General features: G+C 39.3%; 1 protein-coding gene across 5 annotated transcripts in view; it reads left to right on the top strand.

The window, feature by feature from the left end:
• Sema1a (semaphorin 1a) overlaps nucleotides 1-23,982 on the top strand; it is a 464,598-nt gene that overhangs the window by 341,386 nt on the left and 99,230 nt on the right. For all 5 annotated transcript variants that reach the window (XR_010517657.1, XR_010517655.1, XR_010517654.1 and 2 more), the window contains exons 4-5: nucleotides 10,371-10,479; nucleotides 16,572-16,767. Coding sequence is in view for 1 of the 5 variants with exons in the window: in XM_065222649.1 (XP_065078721.1) it covers nucleotides 10,371-10,479; nucleotides 16,572-16,767 (305 nt within the window). In the remaining 4 variants the exon portion in view is untranslated. The remainder of the gene's footprint in view (nucleotides 1-10,370; nucleotides 10,480-16,571; nucleotides 16,768-23,982) is intronic.

Raw genomic sequence — 23,982 nt, 5'->3', positions numbered from 1 at the left:
AACAATACAGTGTCCGTTTTATAAAGTAAACAATCATTATGTTCGACGAGTTCTGGGTTGTTTTCCGTTATTTCTGAATCAAGTGAATGCAACGGTGGTGTAATGTATGAATCCGATCAATTTCGCTCATTCGGATTTGGTGAAATTATTCCAGTTCAAACACATTCTTACTAAATGTTTTATCATTGTGCTTGATTCCCGTGTGTTACCTGACGAGATAACCTCAATCGCGCGTGATCTATTGTTGCGGTTAGGTACGTATGATGAGTTTAGCTTTTGCTCATTTTGAAACATCATTCGGGACGTGGAAAGAGTTTGTATAATTGTTTTTATTATTATTTAGAAATTTCTAGGCAAATGAAGGTAAATCTGGTGCAATTTTGATTGATTGTGTTTGAATCTGATGCGAATTTCAACACAACGAAGTAGGATTGCACCAGCTGTGCACTGACGCAATAGAAAAAAATGTTATCATTTTTTATATTATCCACTTGTAACACAAGGCTTGATCCGGTTTGGAAAACATTGTTAACTGCTTTGGGGGATGTAATTTCATTTGAATATCTTCTTGTACCTGAATTTGAACGATCGTCGGTCGTAGGGGCACAGAGATATGGTTTTCTACACTGTGTTATTCAAATTGGTGCTGAGTACCCGGGTACCCCGTCATGCACATAATAGTTAAATAATCACATATTGAAGCAGATTTGTAGATCTACCAGAGTGTTGAAAGTAATGAGACAATACATTTCAGATTAATTAATTCAAATAAACCCTCTTATCTCGACAATCTAGATGAAAAACCTTATGCTCAAAACTTTGCTTAGTACTTGGAATGGTCGGAAATGTCATTGCAAGCAACTCGAATGATATGATCAATTAAATTAAAGAAAATTGTATTTCTGGTTAAATTTAGACTAGAGCATAAAATTATTGAATGATTAGGCTGAGTGTGAAAGTACTGTTCTATTCAATTAATTTCTCTGCCCAGACAGTTTGTACCAAACGGTAAAGGACGAGGCAATGAAAGAGCCAACAAAAACATACAGTCACTCACGAACAGGCAACTCATACCGCTTGCCTTCGCTCACACAGCATGTAATTGAGGCATTTTTCCATAGAAAATGTACGCTCAGTCATTCAAAACAGGGGTTGGGTACCATCACTGAAGAATAAACGTGCTGACTGAGCTACTGACTGAGTGCTCGGCAGTCAGTGACTCGTTTACTTTTCAATCATTCCGACTCTCACGAGGCAGTGAATGATGAGGCAGATGGAAAGTTCATATTCATATGAAAAAGACGTATTGAATTGACTGTTTCGCGCGCTGACTTAGACCCTTTTCTGTATTTTAACTGTGGTTTTTGCTGTTTTGCGAACGACCATTGTATATTGTATGCTTGGTGTGAGTTGGTTCGGTTAGTTTTAGCTCGGATATTTTCAGCAAGACTTAAATTCTGATTATAAGATTCAATTTTTTGTCTTAATTTAGAAAGACATTTGAAACAAAATTTCATTCTGTACTTATTCTGTTTGAGACGTAATTATTTTTTGTTAATTGCTTTATTTGTACAGGCTCATTCGAATAAACTTTACAGAGCCAAGTTATCATTTTCTTTATACATTATAAATGTCTTAAATCTAAAATTAAAGGATTGGAACCGATTACTCGCGGTCTTCTCGAGGTTAGTGGATGACAATTGTTTGGATCGGGAGAGGGAAAAGGAGATTTGGAATATAATTTATGATTCAAAAATTTCACTATTTCTAAAACAAATACTTAATCCTATCGACGTTATATCAACTCTGTAATTATACAATTATTACAGAAACAAATCTACAAAAAAATACACACACACATACAAAATACAAACTAAACACAAGGTTAATAAAACTTACAATCTAATGTTAATATTCTTAAAGTAAACATATATGAGTTTCATAAACTCCAGATCGCGTCTAGCCAAAATATCCCGAACTGGAACATTAGGTTGTCTACCTCAAGCCCGAAGGGAATCGTACAGTTCAGATCTGACTCCGCGATGCTCAGCACAAGACCAAATAATGTGATCTGCGTCCTGGTAACCTTGTCCACATTCACAGAGACTGCTGTCCTTCAGCCCAACACGGAACAAGTGAGCGTTTAACGAATAGTGATTGGACATGAGGCGAGACATCATACGAATGAAGTCTCGACCCACATCCAACCCCTTGAACCAAGAACTCTTCGACACCTTAGGGATGATCGAATATAGCCATCGTCCCAAACTCCCTTCACTCCACTTATTCTGCCAGCTGACGAGTGACTGTTGACGATAAATGAAGAAAAATTCATCGTAGGCGATTTGTCGATCGTAAATATCGCCTTCCATAGCGCCCACCTTAGCAAGTGAGTCAGCCATCTCATTGCCCGGAATCGAGCAATGAGATGGGACCCATGCAAAGGTGATGACAAAAGATCTTAAAGATAAAGCACTTAAAAGCTCTCGTATTTTCATGAGAAAATACGAGGAGTGCTTTACCGGCCTCATAGAGCGAATAGCCTCGACAGAACTGAGACTATCCGTAAAAATAAAATAATGATCTGGTGCAAGTGAGGCGATCGTTTCTAGCGTATAATGTATTGCCGCCAGCTCAGCAACATATACGGAACAAGGAGCTTGAAGCATTCGAGAGGCGCTATGAAATTCGTTAAAAATACCAAAACCAGCGGACGACTCTATTAGTGATCCATCTGTGAAGAACGATCTTGCGGAATCAACTTGGCCAAACTTTGCAGCGAAAATTGACGGAGCAATCATGGAACGATGATGCTCTGGGATTCCGCGAATCTCTTGCGTCATTGATAAATCAAAATGAACAGAACTGTCAAAGTCGGAGAAGCAAACACGATAGGGATTATGCTGTGAAGGGCTGACATCCTGTGTTATGTACACGTAGTACAATGACATAAAACGAGTTTGAGGGTTTTTGAGCTCAAGAAGCTTCTCAAAGTTTGCAATCACCAGTGGGTTCATAATTTCACAACGGGTGAGGAGCCTGAGGGATAATTCCGAAAACCGATCAAAGAGTGGCAACATGCCCGCTAACACTTCGAGACTCATCGTATGAGTCGAGTGCATGCATCCTAACGCGATACGAAGACAGCGATACTGGATCCGTTCCAGTTTGATGATGTGAGTTTTAGCCGCCGACTGGAAACAAAAACTACCGTATTCTAAAACCGATAAAATCGTTGTCCGGTACAACGTTAGAAGATCTTGCGGATGAGCTCCCCACCACGTTCCGGTAATTGTTCGGAGAAAATTGATCCTTTGTTGGCATTTTCGTCTCAGATACTCAATGTGGGATCTCCAGGTGCATTTTGAATCAAACCAGACCCCAAGATATTTGAAGGACATAGAATGAGTGATCGGTTTACCCAAAAGTTGAAGCTTTGGTTGTGCTGGGCTATGCTTCCTAGAAAAAACGACCAACTCAGTTTTCTCCGTGGAGAATTCGATACCTAGCTGAATAGCCCAAGTAGACAAATTGTCTAAGGTATCCTGTAAGGGTCCTTGCAGGTCGACCCCTTTGGGCCCTGTCATAGACACTACGCCGTCATCTGCAAGTAGTCTCAACGTGCAGTTGTCACTTAGACAATTGTCAATTTCTCTGACGTAGAAATTATACAAAAGGGGGCTTAAACATGAGCCCTGGGGGAGACCCATGTAACTAAATCGAGAAGCTGTAGAGTTTCCATGAGAAAAGCTCATATGTTTCTCTGACAGCAAATTGTACAAAAAGTTATTTATTAATGGAGAAAGGCCCCAAGCGTGGAGTTTGTCTGAAAGGACTTCAACGGATACTGAATCAAAAGCCCCCTTGATATCCAAGAATACAGAAGCCATTTGTTCTTTTTTAGCAAAAGCCAACTGAATTTCTGTGGAAAGCAACGCGAGACAGTCGTTCGTTCCCTTGCCCCTACGGAATCCAAATTGAGTATCTGAGAGTAGGTGGTTCGTCTCAACCCATTTGTCCAAGCGAAAAAGGATCATGTTCTCCAACAATTTTCGAATGCACGATAACATCGCGATGGGACGATACGAGTTATGATCTGAAGCGGGTTTTCCAGGCTTTTTAATGGCTATAACTCTCACTTGCCTCCAATCATCCGGAACAATATTGAGCTCCAGGAACTGACAAAACAAGTTCAACATGCGCCTCTTAGCGACGTCTGGGAGGTTCTTCAACAAGTTGAACTTGATTCTATCAGCCCCCGGAGCCGAATTGCCACACGAAAGGAGCGCGAGTGAGAGTTCCAGCATTGAAAAAGGCTGGCTGATCTCGTCTACAGAATTTGTCGTTTCGCGAGGAATCATCTGTGCCGGCACGGAATCAGGACATACTTTTCGCGCGAACTTGAGAATCCAACGATCTGAGTACTCCTCGCTCTCGTTGTTCGAAGACCGGTTACGCATCCTTCGCGCCGCGTTCCAAAGCGTATTCATCGACGTTTCACGCGATAATCCGTCCACGAATTGCCGCCAGTATCCGCGTTTCTTGGCTTTGATGAGGCTCTTGAGTTCGCGTTCAAGAGCCGAGTACGCTTCGAAATACACGGGTGTTCCACGTTTCCGGAAAAGCTTAAACGCGTCGGACTTTTTACGATAAACCTCAGTGCATTGGTGGTCCCACCAAGGGGAAGGAGGTTTCCTACGCAAAGACGTTCCTGGAACCGGCCGAGTTTGAGCTCGAAGCGCGCTGTCCAAGATCAGATTGGAGAGGAAGTTATATTCCTCCAACGGTGGAAGCCCTTCTACCGACGACACGGCTTCCTCTATCGCGGTCTTGAACGTTGTCCAATCGATATTACGGGTGAGGTCGTACGCGACGTTAACGGATTCCGGCGGATTGAACCCACTGGCAATCGAAATTTTGATCGGCAAGTGATCACTACCGTGGGGATCCTGGATCACATTCCACGTGCAATCCAACGATAATGAGTTAGAGCAAAGTGTGAGGTCTAATTTACTTCCATTCGAAGATGGTCCAGCCAAACGTGTTACTTCTCCATTGTTAACAATTGTCATATTGAAGTTATCACAGAGGTCATATATAAAAGTAGAACGGTTGTCATCATACAGTTCCCCCCAGCCTGTACCGTGGGAATTAAAATCTCCCATAATCAACCGTGGAGCAGGAAGTACTGAACATATATCTGAAAGTTGTTTTCGATTAACAACGGCTCTAGGAGGAATATAAACAGAAGCAATACAAAGGCTCTTACCTTTAATAATAGCCTGACATGCGACAACTTCAATACCTGTAGATTGTGGAAGATTCACTCTATAGAAAGAATGGCACTTTTTGATCCCCAAAAGTACCCCTCCTCCACGCGAATCCTCACGATCCAGTCGAATAATGTTAAAATCATAAAAAGGAAGATCTATATCTGAAGAGAGCCAAGTTTCACAAAGAGCAAATGCATCACAATCATTATTGTGAACTAAAAACTTAAAAGAGTCTAATTTAGGAATAAGACTTCGACAATTCCACTGTAGAATAGTGATCAAATCCCCGACCTCGTTTGGAAAATTATCCATCGAAGGAAATGATTGCTGCAATGAGGGGCCACTTCAATGTCAATTGCTTCAAGAGGGTCTTCACAGTAGGAAGCATTGCCAGAACAATGCTTTTGAGAGGATCAGAAATATTCAGGTACTTGAGAATATCGTCCACAATTTTATCAAATGAGAACAACCCAGATGAAGAAGGGGCTTCTGTTCTTAAAAATGGGACATCAGGGGTTTTGGATGTCCCCGGGAGAGGTGGAAAATCCTGGGTATAGTCAGTTCTTCTGAATCCAGGAGGAGTAGAAACTTCCTTTTTTCCACCACTCCTTGATTTGGGCAAGCTGATTTGGGGTTCTTCATTCTCAGCTTTCCGCGAACGGATGCGTTTTCGTTTCCGTGCTGAAAAACAGAAAGAAGTTCCCTCCTCAGCCAAGTCAGAGTCAGTCTCGTCATCTGACAAAAGAGAAAAGGGATTTTTGTCGTTGGTCGATGGCGTGGCCGTCTTAAGCATTTCTGCAAAAGACTGCCGGGAACGTTCCTTAAGTGAGCGTTGTAATTTCTCCCCGCGTTGTTTGTACACCGGGCATGACGAGATACCATGAGGAGTTCCCTTACAGTACACGCATTTTGGTGCGGTAGCTGCACAGGTGTCATCCCCATGCTTCTCTCCGCATTTGGAACAGCGTGCCTTGCTGCCACAGTGGGAGGCCGTATGGCCCAACTGCTTACAGTTTTGGCAGTTCATGACCCGGGGAACGAACAAACGCACAGGTAGTCGAAGTTTTCCCAGCTCGATGTAGTGAGGAAGGGCTGAACCAGAAAAGGTCACACGGAACGAGTCTGTGGGGGTAAAACTCTTTTTACCCTCGCTGACAGATACTGATCCCAGTTTTTGGACATCCAGTATCTTCACCGGAGGAAGCAAACGGTTCTTGAAACGGCCAACCGCCTGCTTCTCCAAGATCTCGGGGGTCAGACTCGCTTCGGTGACCACACCTTCGATCTCCACATCACGAGCTGGGATGTAAACTCTGTACTCGAGCGTGAAGAGCTGGGAGGCAGCAATCTCGTTAGCCTGCTTCAGGTTAGAGACGGAGACACGAAGTTTATTGTGCCTAACCTTCGTGATTTCAGTCACGGCCGAGTATCGCTTCGTCAGATCATTAGTAATTTGCATTACATTCAAAGGTTTGTTTCTGGGCTGAAAGTAGACAACCCATGGGCCAGTCGAGTCATCTGGATAGGCTCGCGATCGGGGGTTTATCTGAGCCTGTCCTTTGCCAGACTGAGACGATGAACCAGGGAGAGATGACGTACGTTTTCGACCCTTCTTGCCATCGCGTGGCAAAGTGGTGTCATCTTCCGACAAAACGTCCATTTCGTCTTGCGACAAAATGTCCATTTTGCCGTACTAGTGGGAGCGAAAAACGCTCTACCACTGAAACGATAATCACTCGGACACAATACACAAAAAAAATACAAACACAGAACACAAACTTAAAATTTAACTGTGGGCGAAAGAGAGAAACAAGAACAAAAACTTATCTGATAATCCTATACTACTATCACCGAGAGTTTAAACGGCAGCAGCGGAGCGACACGCAGCGTGGATGATCTTCGATCAGCGTGTGCGGGCGGTCTTCGTTGGTGTGTGCTTATGTGAGGGTCGGCACTCAGCTGAACACACGATGATAGATGAGCGGTGTGAATGCGGAGGCAGATGCTGACTCTCGATGACGATGATCCGTGTGCAGGTATGCGTTACCACGCACCGATGGTGCGCAAAATGGTTGGCGAATTGGCAATCGTAAAAACAATTTTCCTTCCGATGATGCCGAAAACACACTTTCTTCTCAGAAAAAAACTCACTTTTAGTTAATTATTTAGCTGGGAACTCTAAGCGAGAAAAAAACTGACAATTTAAATCAAGCGAATAGCGAGAAAACTTCCAAAATAGCGGAGCGCGAACTAAGTTGACCGTACTTCTTGCTAGGACGCAGTGGAATGAGACGTAATTATAAAATAAGACATTTTTTCCTTGATTTTTTTTCGTCGGCCTTCTTTTCCGTACCTCCCACACCTGGACCCTACCTATTGACCAGTGATGCAAAATATCATGACACTCACGTGACACTCGTCTTCGCATCAACCAACTATCGCTGACAGAACGTTTTGTCACGCAGTGAGAGGTAGAGCCATGGCAAACAACAATCACCAGTAATGGTCGCTGCTCACAAGCAAAACGTTACACTCGCTGCTGATGATGAAAGCACAACGAAAACAGTGAAGACTTCTGCAGTACGATCATGACAAAAAGCGAAACGACAGAAGAAAATGAAAACAATGCCTACGCATTCCAAGTTCGTTTCGGCAGGCGCGACTGTGTGAGTTACAAACAAAGCAGACAACATTAAACAGAAGCTGTTGGGCTCACTCACCAACACACTCACATAAGCAATCAAAGCAGGAACTGCTTCAAAACGAGCACAGATGAGTGTCGTGATTGTCGGGAATGACCAGATCGGTGATGGATCACAACCGAAGACGACATTCACCAGTTGCTTTTAACTTCTTTCGTCAACTTGATGGATGGTCATGAAGAGAGCTTCGACGAGCACATTGGTAGGAATGTACAAAGCGTTACTACCATCAGCTGTTTGACGATCGTGATTGTGATAGGTCGCAACTCTGCATTGACCCATCAACTCATGAACCGGGGATCAACGGGCTTTACTTCCCTTCCGAAGGAAGGCGTGATCACAGATTGTATGCCTCTGAAAATCCCGACGGCGCCGACTGGGATTGAACCCAGGTATTTTGGAGTGAGAGGCAGTCACACTTACCACTACACCATCAGTGCCACTGTAATAGAAGATATTAATTAAATAACTTTGAATGAGATTACACCTTATCAACCCTCGCTTCTCCCTTCGTCTCGTGTTTGCCAAAGAATGTTATACATAGCCTCCTTTTTTTCTTAAACTGTCCATTACCGCAAGTCGGTCCCATCTGTAAAAAAATGGAAATGAGAAAAAGGCGCTCAAAAGTTTTACGGGGTTTCTCATTTTACTTTTATTTTTGAGGGATATTTTTTTAAATAAACGTGATAGAATCCATCTATGTTTAGTAAAAAATATTAGATAAAATATCGTGTCATTGGCAATATCTGAGTGCGACTGACTTTTTTTCTTTGATTTGCTTTGCGTCGATCTTGTTTTCCGTACTGAGTACCAATGCTGCCGACGCCAGGGAGGCAACTTCCACACCTAGACCCTACCTATCGACCCATCAACTCATGAACCGGGGACCAACGGCTTTACTTCTCTTCCGAAGGAAAGCGTAATCAGAGATTTTATGCCTCTGAAAATCCCGGCGGCGCCGACTGAGAATGAACCCAGGCCTTTTGGGGTGAGAGGCTTACCACTACACCACCGGCGCTGATAGAAATCGACTGACTTGCGATTACATTTAACGTCATTTCTCATTAACCGCAAGTCAGACACAATGCCATGACGATGCTGTATTATTTTAGCATAGTATCAACATAAGAAAGATATCATGTTCCCATAGAACGTTATGTAAATTATATTAAGATTTGTTATTTATAACCGAAGTTGATATAATGATTTTATGATTCAGTTATTACTTTCTGGATGCTTGCTTTATTTTTTAGAATTGAACAAATGTAATAGTTGTTCTTACAATGGACTGTAGCGCACAAGCAAGTTTTTACAGTATGAATATTTTAGTATTAAACCTTTCTTGAGATAATTGTCTAGGCGCAGTGCATTTGATGAAACAAAGTTTGTTTGAAATTAAAGTAACATGGGCAGTTCACGCCAATATACCGATTCGGAAAAATTTGACCTTGTCCGATTGGCATAAAACTTTGCACTATTGATGTTCTACGATTGTAGTCAATTTCGAGTGTCCTTGGTTTTAAATACTCCTAAAGATTGCATTTATCATGAGATTTAAAAAAAAATATGTAAATATTAAAGATATACTTTTTGAGATATTTTAGTTTTTAATTTTTACTCAACATTATTTAAAACAAAATACGGTGTATTTTTTCCCAGAATAACTTTACATTTCTAAACAACTTTGTCTCAGACGTGACGTTTTAGTGCTGCGATTTATTGAAAAATGTTAAAGACGCCATGCTATTTCTTTTTTCAAAAAAATCACAAGATACAAAATGGCCGAATTTTTGCAAAACTGTGAATGATTGCAAAGTTTCATGCAAATCGGAGAAGGTCAAATCATTTTTTATCCTATTGGTCCTGGAGCTGGTCACATAAAAATTATAAGATTATACGAATCATTCTTATATCACAACATATTTAATACTACTGACTAACATTTTTGTGACACAATTTTAGCCTTACCTATATCCCATTATCCCCATCTCCATCCAGTAGCACATACTGAAACGTGTGACACTCGAGCAATAAATCAATGGACAATAAATATGTTGCACACATGTTAGCAGTTATGCGTGTTCAATGTACTGTTTATTATCTCTTCACGAGTGATATTTTTACTTGAGAGGTGGTTGGTTGGTGCCACCGTGATGCTCCATATACGGTTGCCTCTTATTGGCACCGGAAACATGTGAGTGTGTTCTTTGTTTCGTCATAGCAGATGACACGGCAATAAAGAGAGAAAACGTGTGGACTATTCTGTTACCACTCCAATTACGGATGCAGCCTGGATTGTCATTCCTGAATCTCTAAATGTTCCCATTTACACGATGAACCATTAAGTTTTTCCAATGATTTCTAAACTCATTTTCCTCTTGCTTTTCTATTGCAGAAACATCGTGTACAATCTCAGCATATACGATCTCAGCGAGCAGACGCGATTAGTGTGGTACACATCGGAGGATGACATCAAAATGTGTGTGATGAAAGGAAAAGACGAGGTAAGCTTACCAAAAGGACAATCAAATTCATAAAATGGCACATAACCAGAAAATTCGACATTCCCATAATAGTTTGCAAAACTTTTGCGCGTCAAGCTGTCAAGAAGTTGGCGCCTATAACCATCACACACCCTAATTATCCTCAAACGCTGACCTTTTAAACCATTGTCCCGGTTATCCCACCCTTCCTCGGCCGTCAAGCATAATCTTCACCGCCATACTAAATGTAGGTATCCATTATGCAAATATGGTTGATAAATATGTAGGATTACTGTAACGACGTTGTCAAGAGCTTCTGCTTGTTTACCGGTGGCGATTCATGTGCCTAGTAGTATTCATTCCCGGTATCAGTCTGGTCTGATCCTGCCAAGGGTTTACCATGGGTTTACCTATGGTGAAATGTTGTTTCATCACGTAAAGTGCTCATTACGATTAGCACAAAGCTGATGCTTTCAACGCTTAGACATATATGCAAGCCATGCCTTGCTAGTGGGTGGCAATTGTAAAGTATTTAAGTATTTGCTGCAACCAACAACAACGTTTCATTATCGTTGCCGCTCAAATATAGCACTATAGTATGACAAAATCGAGCACTTAGTTGTTTTACTCGAATTAAGTATAAAATCAAACGTTTTTCTTGATAGATTGTCAGTTAAGGCATGGTTGTTGGTAATACCATGCCTTAACTGAAATCTATCAAGAAAATCGTTTGATTTTATACTTAATTCGAGTAAAACAACTAAGTGCTCGATTTTGTCATACTAAACGAAACTAAAAGTTTTTAATTGACTTATCACTTGAATAATGGGCAACCCTACTGGTTCCAACTACATAATCTTAGGATATGCTTTGAACTGTTAAAAGATTTATCATTATGACTTTTGCATCTGTCAGCGAAAATGAGATTCCGTAAACTTGGGTTATGCCACATGGTTTGTAATTCCACTCACTACTTACAATTCGGTTCATCAGGAGTGTTGACGTAATTAGCAAGCAGGTCAGGGTGGCCCCTAAAAAACAGTTTTCTTAGAATATCTTTTCATACGTTCATTTATCGTAAAAACGTTGTTTTGGACACATTTAGAACTATTGGTGACGAATACTTTTGCTCCAGCAACCAGGTTAATATTTTTTTATTAGACAGTTAAAAGAGAATTTCTTCGAAAAAAATTGCTTACATTACTGCTAGATAATTATCAATATCTTTAAATCAAGCAAAACGATTTTCTAACTTTTAATTTCATTTGAAAGATCGTTTTTTTTTTTCATTTTTGGTGAAAAAACTGCGAGAGCGTTTTTTGTTCAAAGCATTTAATTTAATTTTTAAAAATGCATATATATTTCAGCAAAAACTAGGCCTAACTTTGCAAATGAAAGAGGAAGCAAGTTAGTTGCTTATGCAAAAATATGCGTCCTAAAAAGAGTGTCTAGAACGAAGTTTTTACGAAAAATGAACTTACGAACAGATATTTAAACAAAGCCGATTTTCTAGGAGCCAACCTAACCTGCTTGATAAAAAAAATCATAGCTCATGAGCCATAAAAGATAGAAATACAAAGTCTACAGCAAAAACATGCGCCATTAAAAGTTCTAAACAAGGTCGATATTTGTATGCTAATGAAATCAGGGTGATCCATAAAATTGGAGAATTAAATATACAAACTTTTTTATTACTTGAGATAGACCAATGCAGTGTTTTAAAAAGTTGTAGATCAATCAATTTGAAGCAATAATACCCTATAACAATCGATCTATATTTGACGAAGTTACAGCACTCGAAATTTGAATAAAAATTTGTTTACACCGATTATTTTTGTGATCCTCTAAATTACTAAGTTCAACTCTCTAAAACACCTGCATTTATATAAAAAAAATCGACTTTCCAAGTATGTGATTTAATTACCTATGACTCAAACTGAATAAAGCGGAATGAGATTCGCTGAAATTCTAGGTAAATTATGAAATCCACGTAAAAAAACCCGCGTAAACTCCAAAATCCATTTAAAAAACCACGTAAAAAGCGAGTCCAGTGTACTCTCATCCAGGACCCAAACAAATCGCAAGAGAGCGATCACGGAAGGATGATGACCTGTCTGGGTTATTGTCGTCAAAACAATTCAACCACCGAGTGTGATCGGATTTTAACTCGTTTGATTTGAATTAGTTTTAAGAATAAATGTTAGAATAAGTACAAGTTAAATATATTTAGTGTTTTCCTGTATGTTTCGGATGTATAAATAAATGTAGTGTTTTTCAACATTCCTGATTGTGGACAAGAAACCTCAGAAAAGGAGGCCGAGTTTGGCTGTGCCCAGTTTGGAACCCAATCCAACCCATACCCTTCGAGTGATGAGGATCCAGACGCTGCCGAAGGCGGAAGAAGATAATCGGTGCCCCAACAGCACATGCTTGGAACCTTATTTTGAAAGGGTTAGAACTGAGTTTTGAATTTTGATAATTGTATCATCAATTAACTATAGTGAATGTCGCCTAATTTCAAAACTATGAATATTGAATGGAACCTATGTTGATTTTATAATTACTATTATAAGTTCATAATTTAGTAATTATTATTGAATTGAACACCAACAACAATCTCGTAGTCCTTCGTTAATGATACGATCGTTCTTCGGACACTCTTAATGTTTAAATCTGTTAATAAAAGCTTCTTCAAGAGCTACTTTTTTATTATTATTATGACGATCTAAAAATAGGAAAACAGTCAAAACAATATTTTACCCGAAAATTTTATTTAAAAGACCAGTTTATACCCTATTTAGTTTTTACCCTAATGTGTAATTTTGTAGCAAGCATTATTTGAAACATGATATTTTTCTAACTAAAGTTTGTTTTAATTTTGTCGTCATAGGTAGAAGATTTTATGTTAGAATTCTCATTATTTTTACCGTTATGTGCTCGACAGGGTACCCGAGTGAATAACACGGTGTAGAAAAAAGCAATAAAGTTATAGTAATACATGCGGAATCTAAATTGTAACAACAGTTGTTGCATAAATCGGTGGTACTAAATAAAACAAGGTTCAATAATATTGTTATTTCCTTCTGGTTGGGATGCTCATCTCAGTTATATTAAAAATCGGTGCATGTGCAAAAAGGGTCTGCTAATTGGATTTGCAATCAAAGTCTCCCATGATGGATAAAAATTCTAATCACCCCCCGAAGGTCTAATCGGCTTGACCCGAAACGTACCATTATGTGAAATATGAGCCTGCTGAAGTGCAAAGCAACATATTAAATTCCTACACGTCCGGACGTACTCGACTGAATTTGATTATTGTACAATCAATTCAATGTGGTCGTAGAATATTGATACTCCGGTTTTGATGCAGCAGCCCACTTGTCCGAGAAGGGTGTGCCGTTATGTAGGAAAAGCAGACAGAATTCTGTGAGATGCATATTAGATTACTTTTGCTTAATATATAGAGATGAAACACGAGATGTGGTCTTGAAGCTCTTCACATACCCATCATACCTCCCCCCTCATCAAAACTCTGTTGCCATCTTATCAGATAGCGAACGAACCAAGAGAGAGAGAGGACTCATGCGCTTCTTCTTGGCTCCATGGCCACACACATATTCGCATCTTTCAGATCCAATAGATTGGACATTTGTCTATAGATAATCATAACGATGTTACAGTATAATAACAATAATAATAACGCAAGCATGAAGGCCAAACAGTTTCAGAAGAGCCTTTTCAACTGCTCGTAGGCCGGTTTTGATGAATGAAAGTTGCCCTTCGTAGACGTACATACTCCTTGAAACGTTAAAAGTAGACATGAATAGCCGTATCATCAAGCATATCTCAATGGCTCTTCCTACAGAATGAGAAGGAGGATAACATCGTCGTTGTTGTTGCGTTGCGTCCATAGGTATACCCAGTTGTAATATGCGATAAATTAAATAAGTGAGCAGCGACCCTTCGCCATGCCGTGGACGCAACAGTTGGGCTTAGATCTAATTTTGGGCCTCTATTTTTCAAGCAGATTTTTTCACAAAAATAATGTTTCTACTGAAAATGCCTTCTAAATTTAATTACCTTTCTATAAGTACCGCAAGATTTGATAAACAGAAACAAATTATTAAGATATTGTTAAAAATCTAACACTACTTCTTGACCACAAACTCGGCATACGAATTCTAAATTCGGCCTAATGCATTGAAACGCCATTGAAGCGCCATTGAACTTACTTCGGTCTGTCGGATGAAGATAAAAATTGATTCGGTCGAAGCACTTCTTTTGTTTTTGGGAATAATGGGTGCAAACATTCATATCAAACGTTCTTATTGACTTCGTTCGGTAGCTTTTGATTTGTTTTGTTAACGCCGAAATCGTGGGCTTATATGTTCTTTTCTGCTCGATAGGCCCAAACTGGGCGATTAGGTCGAAGTAGTTATCTACCCTATTTGATAGAATTTAATACAGAGGTCGAATTTTGTACACTAAGTATATGGGTCATTTTAGCTCAAATGGGTACACCACCTGTGGTCGATGTCACCGATTTGAACCAAACTTGGCCAAAACGTTTATTTTGGCATTGTCAACAAATGCCTTTTTTGATTTGGCTCTGAAATGCCTAGATCCTTCTGATTTTTGAGATTTTTAAAATTTTCATCTTTCAGAAGAAATTACTCCTTGATCTTAGAACGTAAATTTAAAGGTTTTTAAATGTAGATTGTTGTAGGTTTACCCACATTTTGTTTTTGTTATAGTAACTACAGTTCGGTCTGACTACCGGTTATCCAAATTGTAAAAAATTCCATATTTTCACCATGGGCGAGATTTTTTATTTCTTAATATTCTAGGCTCAAATTTTCACCACACTTCAAATCTTCTACTTGATATGTTTCCAAGGGCAAATGATTTGGACAAATAGTTTTTGAGATATGACCAGATGGTAGTAGGTAGTTTTGAGGTTTTGTAGTGAAAAATCAATGACGATGGCACAATCAGTGCTGCAAAATCTCAACACTACACGGTGATATTGACAATTCTGCTTTGGTCACTCATTTGAGCTAACAGTCACAGTCAAGGCAAACCATGTCAATTATCAATGACAATGCTGTCATCGACGAACATGTGTAGAATTTTATGTTCACTCAATTTTTAACGAAATTAAATGATTTGAGCAACACAATTACATGGAGCCGTTTATGTGAACAAGCATCTACGTCCGGAACTGTTTGGATAACATTAATGTGACACAGAATGTTCAATTACACTTCTTGTTACCAGACGAAAAAATGAATGAGATTTTGACGAAGGTTTTTTTGAGAATCAAGTCTGTCAGTGACTATGTGATGAACAATTTTGTTAATATCGCGCGAATGTCTGTCAATGACAATGACAAATCTCAGCACTGGGCAAAATAATACTTGTTTGTTATTTTACTCATCTGGGCAGGATTTCCATAAGGTAGCCACGATAGAACAAACCATTGTGCTTTTGAATTAAAGTGAAATTGAAGTTTAAAAACTATTGATTTAGTTGAAAACATTTATGCTGTCACATCAAGCGACCTCAAAGATTTTATGTCACCGCATAACAATGTTTACAAATAGATGAATAGTATACTTACCACTGAAAATGTCTCCAGTTAATAATTTTGGAATATACCTAGTATTCCCACTTTTAACAATTTTGAGTGAAGTCCTATTCAATTTTGAGTTAGATCGGCATGTTGGAATAACCACCATAAAATTCGTCCTGCATCACCATTTAAATGGTTAACCAATGTCACGTTTTTCACATTTAATGAAGGAAGTTTTCTCAGCGATTTATTCCATATTTCTCCTTCCGCGAGAAAGCGATGCCATTTTTCAAGATAAAATAAAATGAATTTAAATTGTGCATAATATAAACTGACAAAACAACTCGTCACCAGGGTATCCAGATATACATAGCTTGAAAACCCTTTTGCAAAGTGGAAAAATTGTTACCTTTAATCCCATAAGGGGATAGGATAAAATTCTACCAGCAAGAGAAAAAATTCAATGTTCAGCATTATTTATTTTTAATCACCTGAGTTTTCACTGTACCTCACAAGTTTCACCTTTTTTTTTGTCTTTCAGGAACTTTGTCAGAATTATATTCGCATTTTGGCACTACCCACACCCGGAACGCTACTCAGCTGTGGCACCAATGCATTCCGACCGATGTGCCGGACGTTTGGCATCAACGGAAACAGCTACTCAATCGAATCGGAGAAGCCAGGTCAAGCCGTGTGCCCCTACGATCCGGTTCATAATTCGACAGCCGTTTTTGTCGGTAAGTACACACTTAGAAATTATTATTTTTACACGAGACGTAATTCAGCTTTGACGTAAATCATGGAAACATGGCATGTAAAATTTAGTGTCCTGAAACTGAAACATACACGGTTAGAAAAAGTACCCAAAATTAAGGTCTTTTCACTCATCTCGGCACTATAGTGCAGGAACCCAAAAGTAGGTAAAGCGCGTCAAAGTAATTTTCATTTGCTTGGGTGCAGTTCGTATGGAATTTTCCACTGGCTAGTAAGTTAGTTGTACCCAACAGTAGGTAAATATGATTATACTCATCATACTATATACTCATTATACTGTTGGGTGGTTTTGCTCCTCCGTTTTTGACAACATAAGAAGGAGAAAAGGAGACAAACTAGTCAAAAGTAGGTAAAAGTAAACTGGTCGTTGGGTACTTTTTTCTTACCGTGTATGCAACTAGACAAAAAGTGCGTTTGATTGAATTGATTTTCTCGTCCTTTTCAACTGATTCTTATGTCAAAAGGGCCACTTGTATGTGTCGGTCTCAGGGCACTGAAATTTACATGTCTTTTCGTAGTGTGTAAAATATTGCAATGATTTAAGAAAAATAGGTATCATATTCAAATTCCACAATATAAAGTCAATTCATCAAAATTACATCACACCGAAACTGAAAACTGCAAGCACAGATTCATAAAATGACGCGTGTTGCCCATTATTCAATCGAGACACCGGCACCCAAGATAGATTGGAAAACAAAGTTCGTTAGAAAATCAATTACAATAACACGATTACGATCATTTCGTTGGAGCGTCGCCAATTTTACGGTCCTCAGGCTGTGGCGATGGCCCTGGCCTCAAATTGTTCCTTATTTCCGCTACCCTTCCGATACCACGGTGGCTGATCCCTCATCGTAGTGGTGTACTGAAAACTTGTTCACGTTCAGCAGGCAAACGGGTGAGTCACATAGGTCTAGCATAAAAGAAAACAGCCTCCTAGCGATAAAACAGAGATCAAATTTTGTGGAAAAACGGTATAAAGCAGCTATGGCACAAGGGAAACACTGAAATAACGACAACCGGTAGAACTAGTCTTCGCTTCATGGTCCTTGGCTTGGCAAGGATCGATGAAATCGGCCGATTTGAGGTTATACGCTTCGTTGAGCTAACGGTTGTGTCGCTACACATCAAAGAGCTTTTCTCTTCTCTTTTGTAGAGACGATGTATGAGTGTGCTTCCTCTACTGTAAATATGATAATACTAAGCGGATGAATAAAAAGACACTCTTCTTGCGTGTTAATCAAAGGTCGTTAATTTTTTAGTTTAAAAAACCCTAATTCTGCGACTAGCATACTAGACTGGCCTACAAAAATAAAAGTTATAATTTTTCACGGGCCAACCCTAGATTTGTGCCTCTAGGTGAGAAAACCATTCTCTGAAATTTTTAGCTTATTTGGTTTTAGGATGAGCTGGCACTTTTAGTTTGAATTTTGTATAGGGATTTTGGATAAAATACAAGAAAAAAATTACACTCCTACACTCTATCGATCGTAAAAAAGTTTCCTTATTCTCTATTTGATTCAAATTAAAAAAATAAGTTCAAACAATGAATAACAACTTTGCTGAAGACTGCATTATGAATCCGGTTAGTTTTATTAAGATTTTCGCCTTTGAATGTATACGAGCATCTTATGTATGAAAATTTCAACCAAATCCTCTATATAAACATTAAAACAATAGCGCCAGTCTGTGTTATGTCAAAAACAGCTGAAACAAAACGAGAGTGGTTATCTCACCTACTGTCACGAATCTGAATGTTAGCTTGTGGAAAATATGAACTTGGATTTTTGTAATGGTAATCTAGTTGATACGTTGCATTAGCTGCCTGAATTTTGTTGCAAAATACGATAAAAAAGCCCATATAAATTCAAGAATGAATATCTCATCTAGAATCATGATGCTAGTTATTATAGATGCACTTCCACAGTTATTAAATGAGAGTTTTCGATGCCTGTGCCATTTTTGCATTAGTATAATTGTTTGGCAAGTACAATCATGCACGCACAGGTAAGTCGATAAATTTTCCAACCCGCAAAATTCCTAGATCTGACCGGGAATCGAACCCAGCCACCTCCAGCATGGTCTTGCTTAGTAGCTGCGCCTTTACCGACTGAGCTAAGGGAGCCCCCAGTTTTAAATACTTCAAAAGTTTTTACTTTTCATGAGCTTTTAAAATGAATAATTAAAAATATTGAAGATATGTATATTTTTTCTTTTTATCTGTTTTCTACACATTTTTGAATTTTTACTCAACATTACTCTAAAAAAAATTACCGTGTATATATTCATCAGAAAGACTATACATTTCCGAACAGCTTTGTATCAGACATCATTTCGATCAGAAGTAACGTTTTCGTGCTACAATTTATTGAAAAATGTCAGACGTCATTTTGAAAAAAAATACACTATCCGAAATAGCCGAATTTTTGCAAAAATGTGTGCCTATTATACAAAATTATACAAAGTTTCACGCTAATCAGAGAAGGCTGAGTCAAGTTTTTTTTATCCTATTCTGCCTGGAACTGCTTTTCTTTAAATTCTGGTAATCTGACACATTGAAAATTTGCAAGATCATGGACTTGGAGTTCGAAATAAGATCAAAGACTTAGTAAAATTAAGTAAATGTTAAACATCAACTTATAATGGTTTGGATTGTAAAACTGTTCTCTTAAAACAGATTAACGTTTGTGGAAATAAAGTTGTTGTTTTACCAAAAATATCATATGTTTTAACGTAATTAGTAAACAGCTTTCTTATAAACATGAAAGTTGTACGTAAATGTTCTGGAAAAACCTGATGTCAGGGAATTTTATTTAGCAAAATGAGAATGAGAACCAGCAATAATCTTACTTCAATTTAATCAAATAAATAAATTCACAACAAGAAAATGAGGAAGGCATAATAATATTTGTAGAAAAACAACAAAGATACATCATTGATATTGACGGCAAGATTTGAGACGGTGTCAGTTAGATTAAAGTTTACATAACATTATGTTAAATGTCATAATAACAAACCTGCGAAATGATTATCAATGGTGTGACACAGCACGCCTGTCCCGTTGCCGTTAAGCGAACTTCATGATATTTTTAATAATTAAAAACTGGTTACAACTTGATGAATTCTAAAAATATGGAAGATTTCAAACTTTAACTATTTGACTGGATGCGTCCAATAAAATTGGAATGTATCCATCACTGGTGTCCAGTCATGTGGAAAAATACGCTACAAGGAGGACCCGAGCAAAGTCTGAGATCAAATTGAAATCTAAATTTGATGTTGTGATTTCGCTGATAATGATTACTCAGGTTGCTGTCGTTTTGGTCGTTTGAACGGTTAAAATATCACAATTGAGAGCAAACAAATCTTCATCACATTGAAAACTATTTCTGCTATCAGTGAAAGCAAACTAAAAACTTTATTTGATATCTATTTTTCCTGTTGATAGCAAAACAAGTATTCAATTTGATGTTATGCTAAGGCAATCTAATCTAATCTAATCTGATCTAACACCAACACAGCCAGTTCTTAAAAGCATCCTGGAAAATGATGGATATACCTCCATATTTTTTCTTGTCTATTTGATATATGTTTCACATCAAAGATGCGTCACACTTATCAAAACGGTCAGGCCTACTGTGCAGCATTTAAGGAGCAAGATGATTCAGAAAACACCGGGCCTGTTTAAATCGAAGATTTAAACACGATACTTCAAAATCCAATAAATGGATGAAACGTGGACATCTCGTACCGTACGCTCCGATTTTGATAATTATATTGGTTGTTGGAAGCAGCAAAGCTAGAAAAGTTAAGTGATGTTCCATTTTCTTCTGACGGTTGGGACATGAGCACTAACTCTTGTCCTAGCCTTTTATGGCTTATGGCTATAGCGCCATTACTCGCTTTCTGAAAAGAGAAGAGGGAAAGGAAAAGGAGAAGGACAAAGGGAACAAAAAGGACAATGGGAAAGAATTATGTAAACTCTATGAACATAAACAATATTTTTGATTTGAAATATACAATATAGAAATACCTAACGGCGGTGGTCACTACCCGAGTCTTGTTACTATTATCAAGTCATAAAAAGTAACAAGGACTAAAATGTAATCCTTTGATTACTGGAAAACCCTGATTCCCTAGTTTGAAGTTTTTTTTTATATCTTTATTAAGGAGACTTAGGGTTCGGTGGTAGATCTTATACCAGTAACGCACCACAACGAACTCACCAAGTTTAGCCAGTTGAACCTGAAGGCTGCCTGACATGTGTTGATGTAGAAGTCCAAATTGTAGACGAAGCTTGTCGAAGATCAACATGAGCTAGTCCGGTTTATGGTAGTTGCGCGGAATGTCTTCCGTCGATAAACAAATGATGTATGTAGTTGATTTTTGATCGTGGCCAATAGTCAGGTTCAACGCTGCAACTCAACGAATGATGGGACGCCTCGTGGAGGTTCTACTTGGCTTCGGAACAGCTTCTCAGCGGCAAATAATAGGAATTGAGCAACTAGAAATTGTCTCCTGGGCTTGGTTTTGGCCAGATCAGCAACCGATTATAGATAAAAAAAACTCTACGGAAAAAAACAAACGTCAGGTTCGATCACACGCACAGCCTACTCCTATTGGATGCTATGCTAAGGCAATGAAAACAAACCCGCAACAACATAGTTCTGAAGAGCAAATGTACAGCAAAATGAAAACAAAATTGGGTATATAATTTGTCAATTGCGTAAATTGAAATCAAACTATGATTTCAGTTTGATGTTGATATCAAAACATGATTTCAATTTGCTGTCATTTTGATGCTGTACTTTGCTCGGGGAGAGGAATCAAAGTTGATGCTTCATCAAACGTAAACAACCCCTAAAATATTATGTAATTTATGGATCTTCTCTTTTAAGGCCCACGCACATTAGATCCGGATCGGACGCGTTGCGGCAAAGTGACAGCTAAATCTATTGTCTAACTGTCAAATTTACGTCAACGCAACGCAAACGGATCTAATGTGGGTGGCCCTGTTGTCCATACTAGCACGGTGACGCCGTTGATGTGAGCTGTAAAGTTCCAGTTCAATGTGCACGACGTGACAGATGTTGTTAGCAAAATGTATCAAAGTCGACGGTGTCGATACTCTATGCCCAGAGAAGTCGAGTCACCGCAGTGAGCTACCCGTCCAGCAAAGTCCAGCATCAAAATGACAGAATGACAGCAAATTGAAATCAAGTTTTGATATCAACATCAAACTGAAATCATAATTTGATTTCAGTTTCGTAATTCACAAATTTGATACCAAATTTTGTTTTCATTTTGCTGTACACTTGCTCTTCAAAAATATGTTGTTAAATTGAATATTTGTTTTGTTATCAACAGGAAAAAATTATATCAAATTTAGTTTTCAGTTTGCTCTCACTGATAGCAGAAATAGTTTTCAATGTGATGTCACAGGAAGATTTTTTTGCTCTCTATTTTGATATCTTAACCGTTAAAACGACCAAAACGACAGCAACCTGAGTAATCATTATCAGCGAAATCACAACATAAAATTTCACACCACCGCGTCCTAGCAAGAAGTACGGTCGACTTGTTTCGCGCTCCGTTAATTTGGAAGTTTTCCCGCTATTATCTGACGTAAATAATCAGTTTTTCTCGCTTAGTGATTCCTGACATAATTCCGGATAAATTTATCAAAAAGTGAGTTTTTTTTCTGAGAAGAAAGTGTGTTTTCGGCATCATCGAAAATTGTTTTTGCGATTGGCAATTCGCCAATCATTTTGCGTGTGGTCACGCATACCTGTGCACACGGATCATCGTCATCGAGTGTCAGCATCTGCCTCCACATTCAAACCGCTCATCCATCATCGTGTGTTCAGCTGAGTGCCAAGCTTCATACAAGCACACACCAACGAAGACCGCCCGCACACGCGGATCGAAGATCATCAAAGCTGCGCGTCGCTCCGCTGCTGCTGTGTAAACGCTCGGTGGTAGTAGTATAGGATTATCAGATAAGTTTTTGTTCTTGTTTCTTTCTTTATCCCATCAGTCAAATTTTAAGTTTGTGTTTCTGTGTTTGTATTTTTTTTTTCTCGTGTATTGTGTCCGAGTAATTTTGATTATCGTTGCAGTGGTAGAGCGTTTTTCGCTCCCACTAGTACGGCAAAATGGACATTTTGTCGGAAGACGAAATGGACGTTTTGTCGGAAGATGACATTTCTTTGCCACGCGATGGCAAGAAGGGTCGAAAACGTACGTCTTCGCAGAAGACAGATGATGCCTTCCCTGGTTCGTCATCTCAGTCTGGTAATGGACAGGGACAGATAAGCCCCCGATCGCGAGCCTACCCAGAAGACTCGACTGGCCCATGGGTTGTTTACTTTCAGCCCAAAAAGAAACCTTTGAATGTAATGCAAATTACTAATGATCTGACGAAGCGGTTCTCGGCCGTGACCGAAATCTCGAAGGTGAGGTACAATAAACTTCGCGTTGTCGTCTCTAACCTGAAACAAGCTAACGAGATTGCTGCCTCCCAGCTCTTTACACTCGAGTATAGAGTGTACATTCCAGCTCGTAATGTGGAGATCGAAGGTGTGGTCACCGAAGCGAGTCTGACCCCCGAGATCTTGGCGAAGCAAGCGGTTGGCCGTTTCAAGAACCTCTTGCTTCCCACGGTTGAGATACTGGAAGTCCAGAATCTGAACTCAGTATCTTTCAGCGAGGGTAAAAAGAGCTTTACCCCCACAGACTCGTTTCGGGTGACCTTTTCTGGTTCAGCCCTTCCTCACTACATCGAGTTGGGAAAACTTCGGCTACCTGTGCGTTTGTTTGTTCCTCGGGTCATGAACTGCCAAAACTGCAAACAGTTGGGACATACGGCCTCTCACTGTGGCAGCAAGGCACGCTGTTCCAAATGCGGGGAGAAGCACGAGGATGGCGCCTGCACAGTCACTGCACCAAAATGCGTGTACTGTAAGGGAACTCCTCATGGTCTCTCGTCGTGCCCGGCGTACAAACAACGCGGGGAGGAACTAGAACGCTCTCTTAAGGAGCGTTCCAGGCAGTCTTTTGCAGCAATGCTAAAAACAGCCACACCATCAACCAACGACAAAAATCCCTTTGCTGTTTTGTCTGATGACGAGTCTGACTCTGACTTGGCTGAGGAGGGAGTTTCTTTCAGTTTTCCGGAA

Source organism: Ochlerotatus camptorhynchus, unplaced genomic scaffold (genome assembly GCF_037179485.1).
Source record: "Ochlerotatus camptorhynchus isolate MF236.1 unplaced genomic scaffold, CSIRO-AGI_Acam_v1.1 ptg000176l, whole genome shotgun sequence".
In the NCBI taxonomy this organism is placed as follows: domain Eukaryota; kingdom Metazoa; phylum Arthropoda; class Insecta; order Diptera; family Culicidae; genus Ochlerotatus; species Ochlerotatus camptorhynchus.
This window is presented reverse-complemented; position numbering and strand designations above follow the sequence as displayed.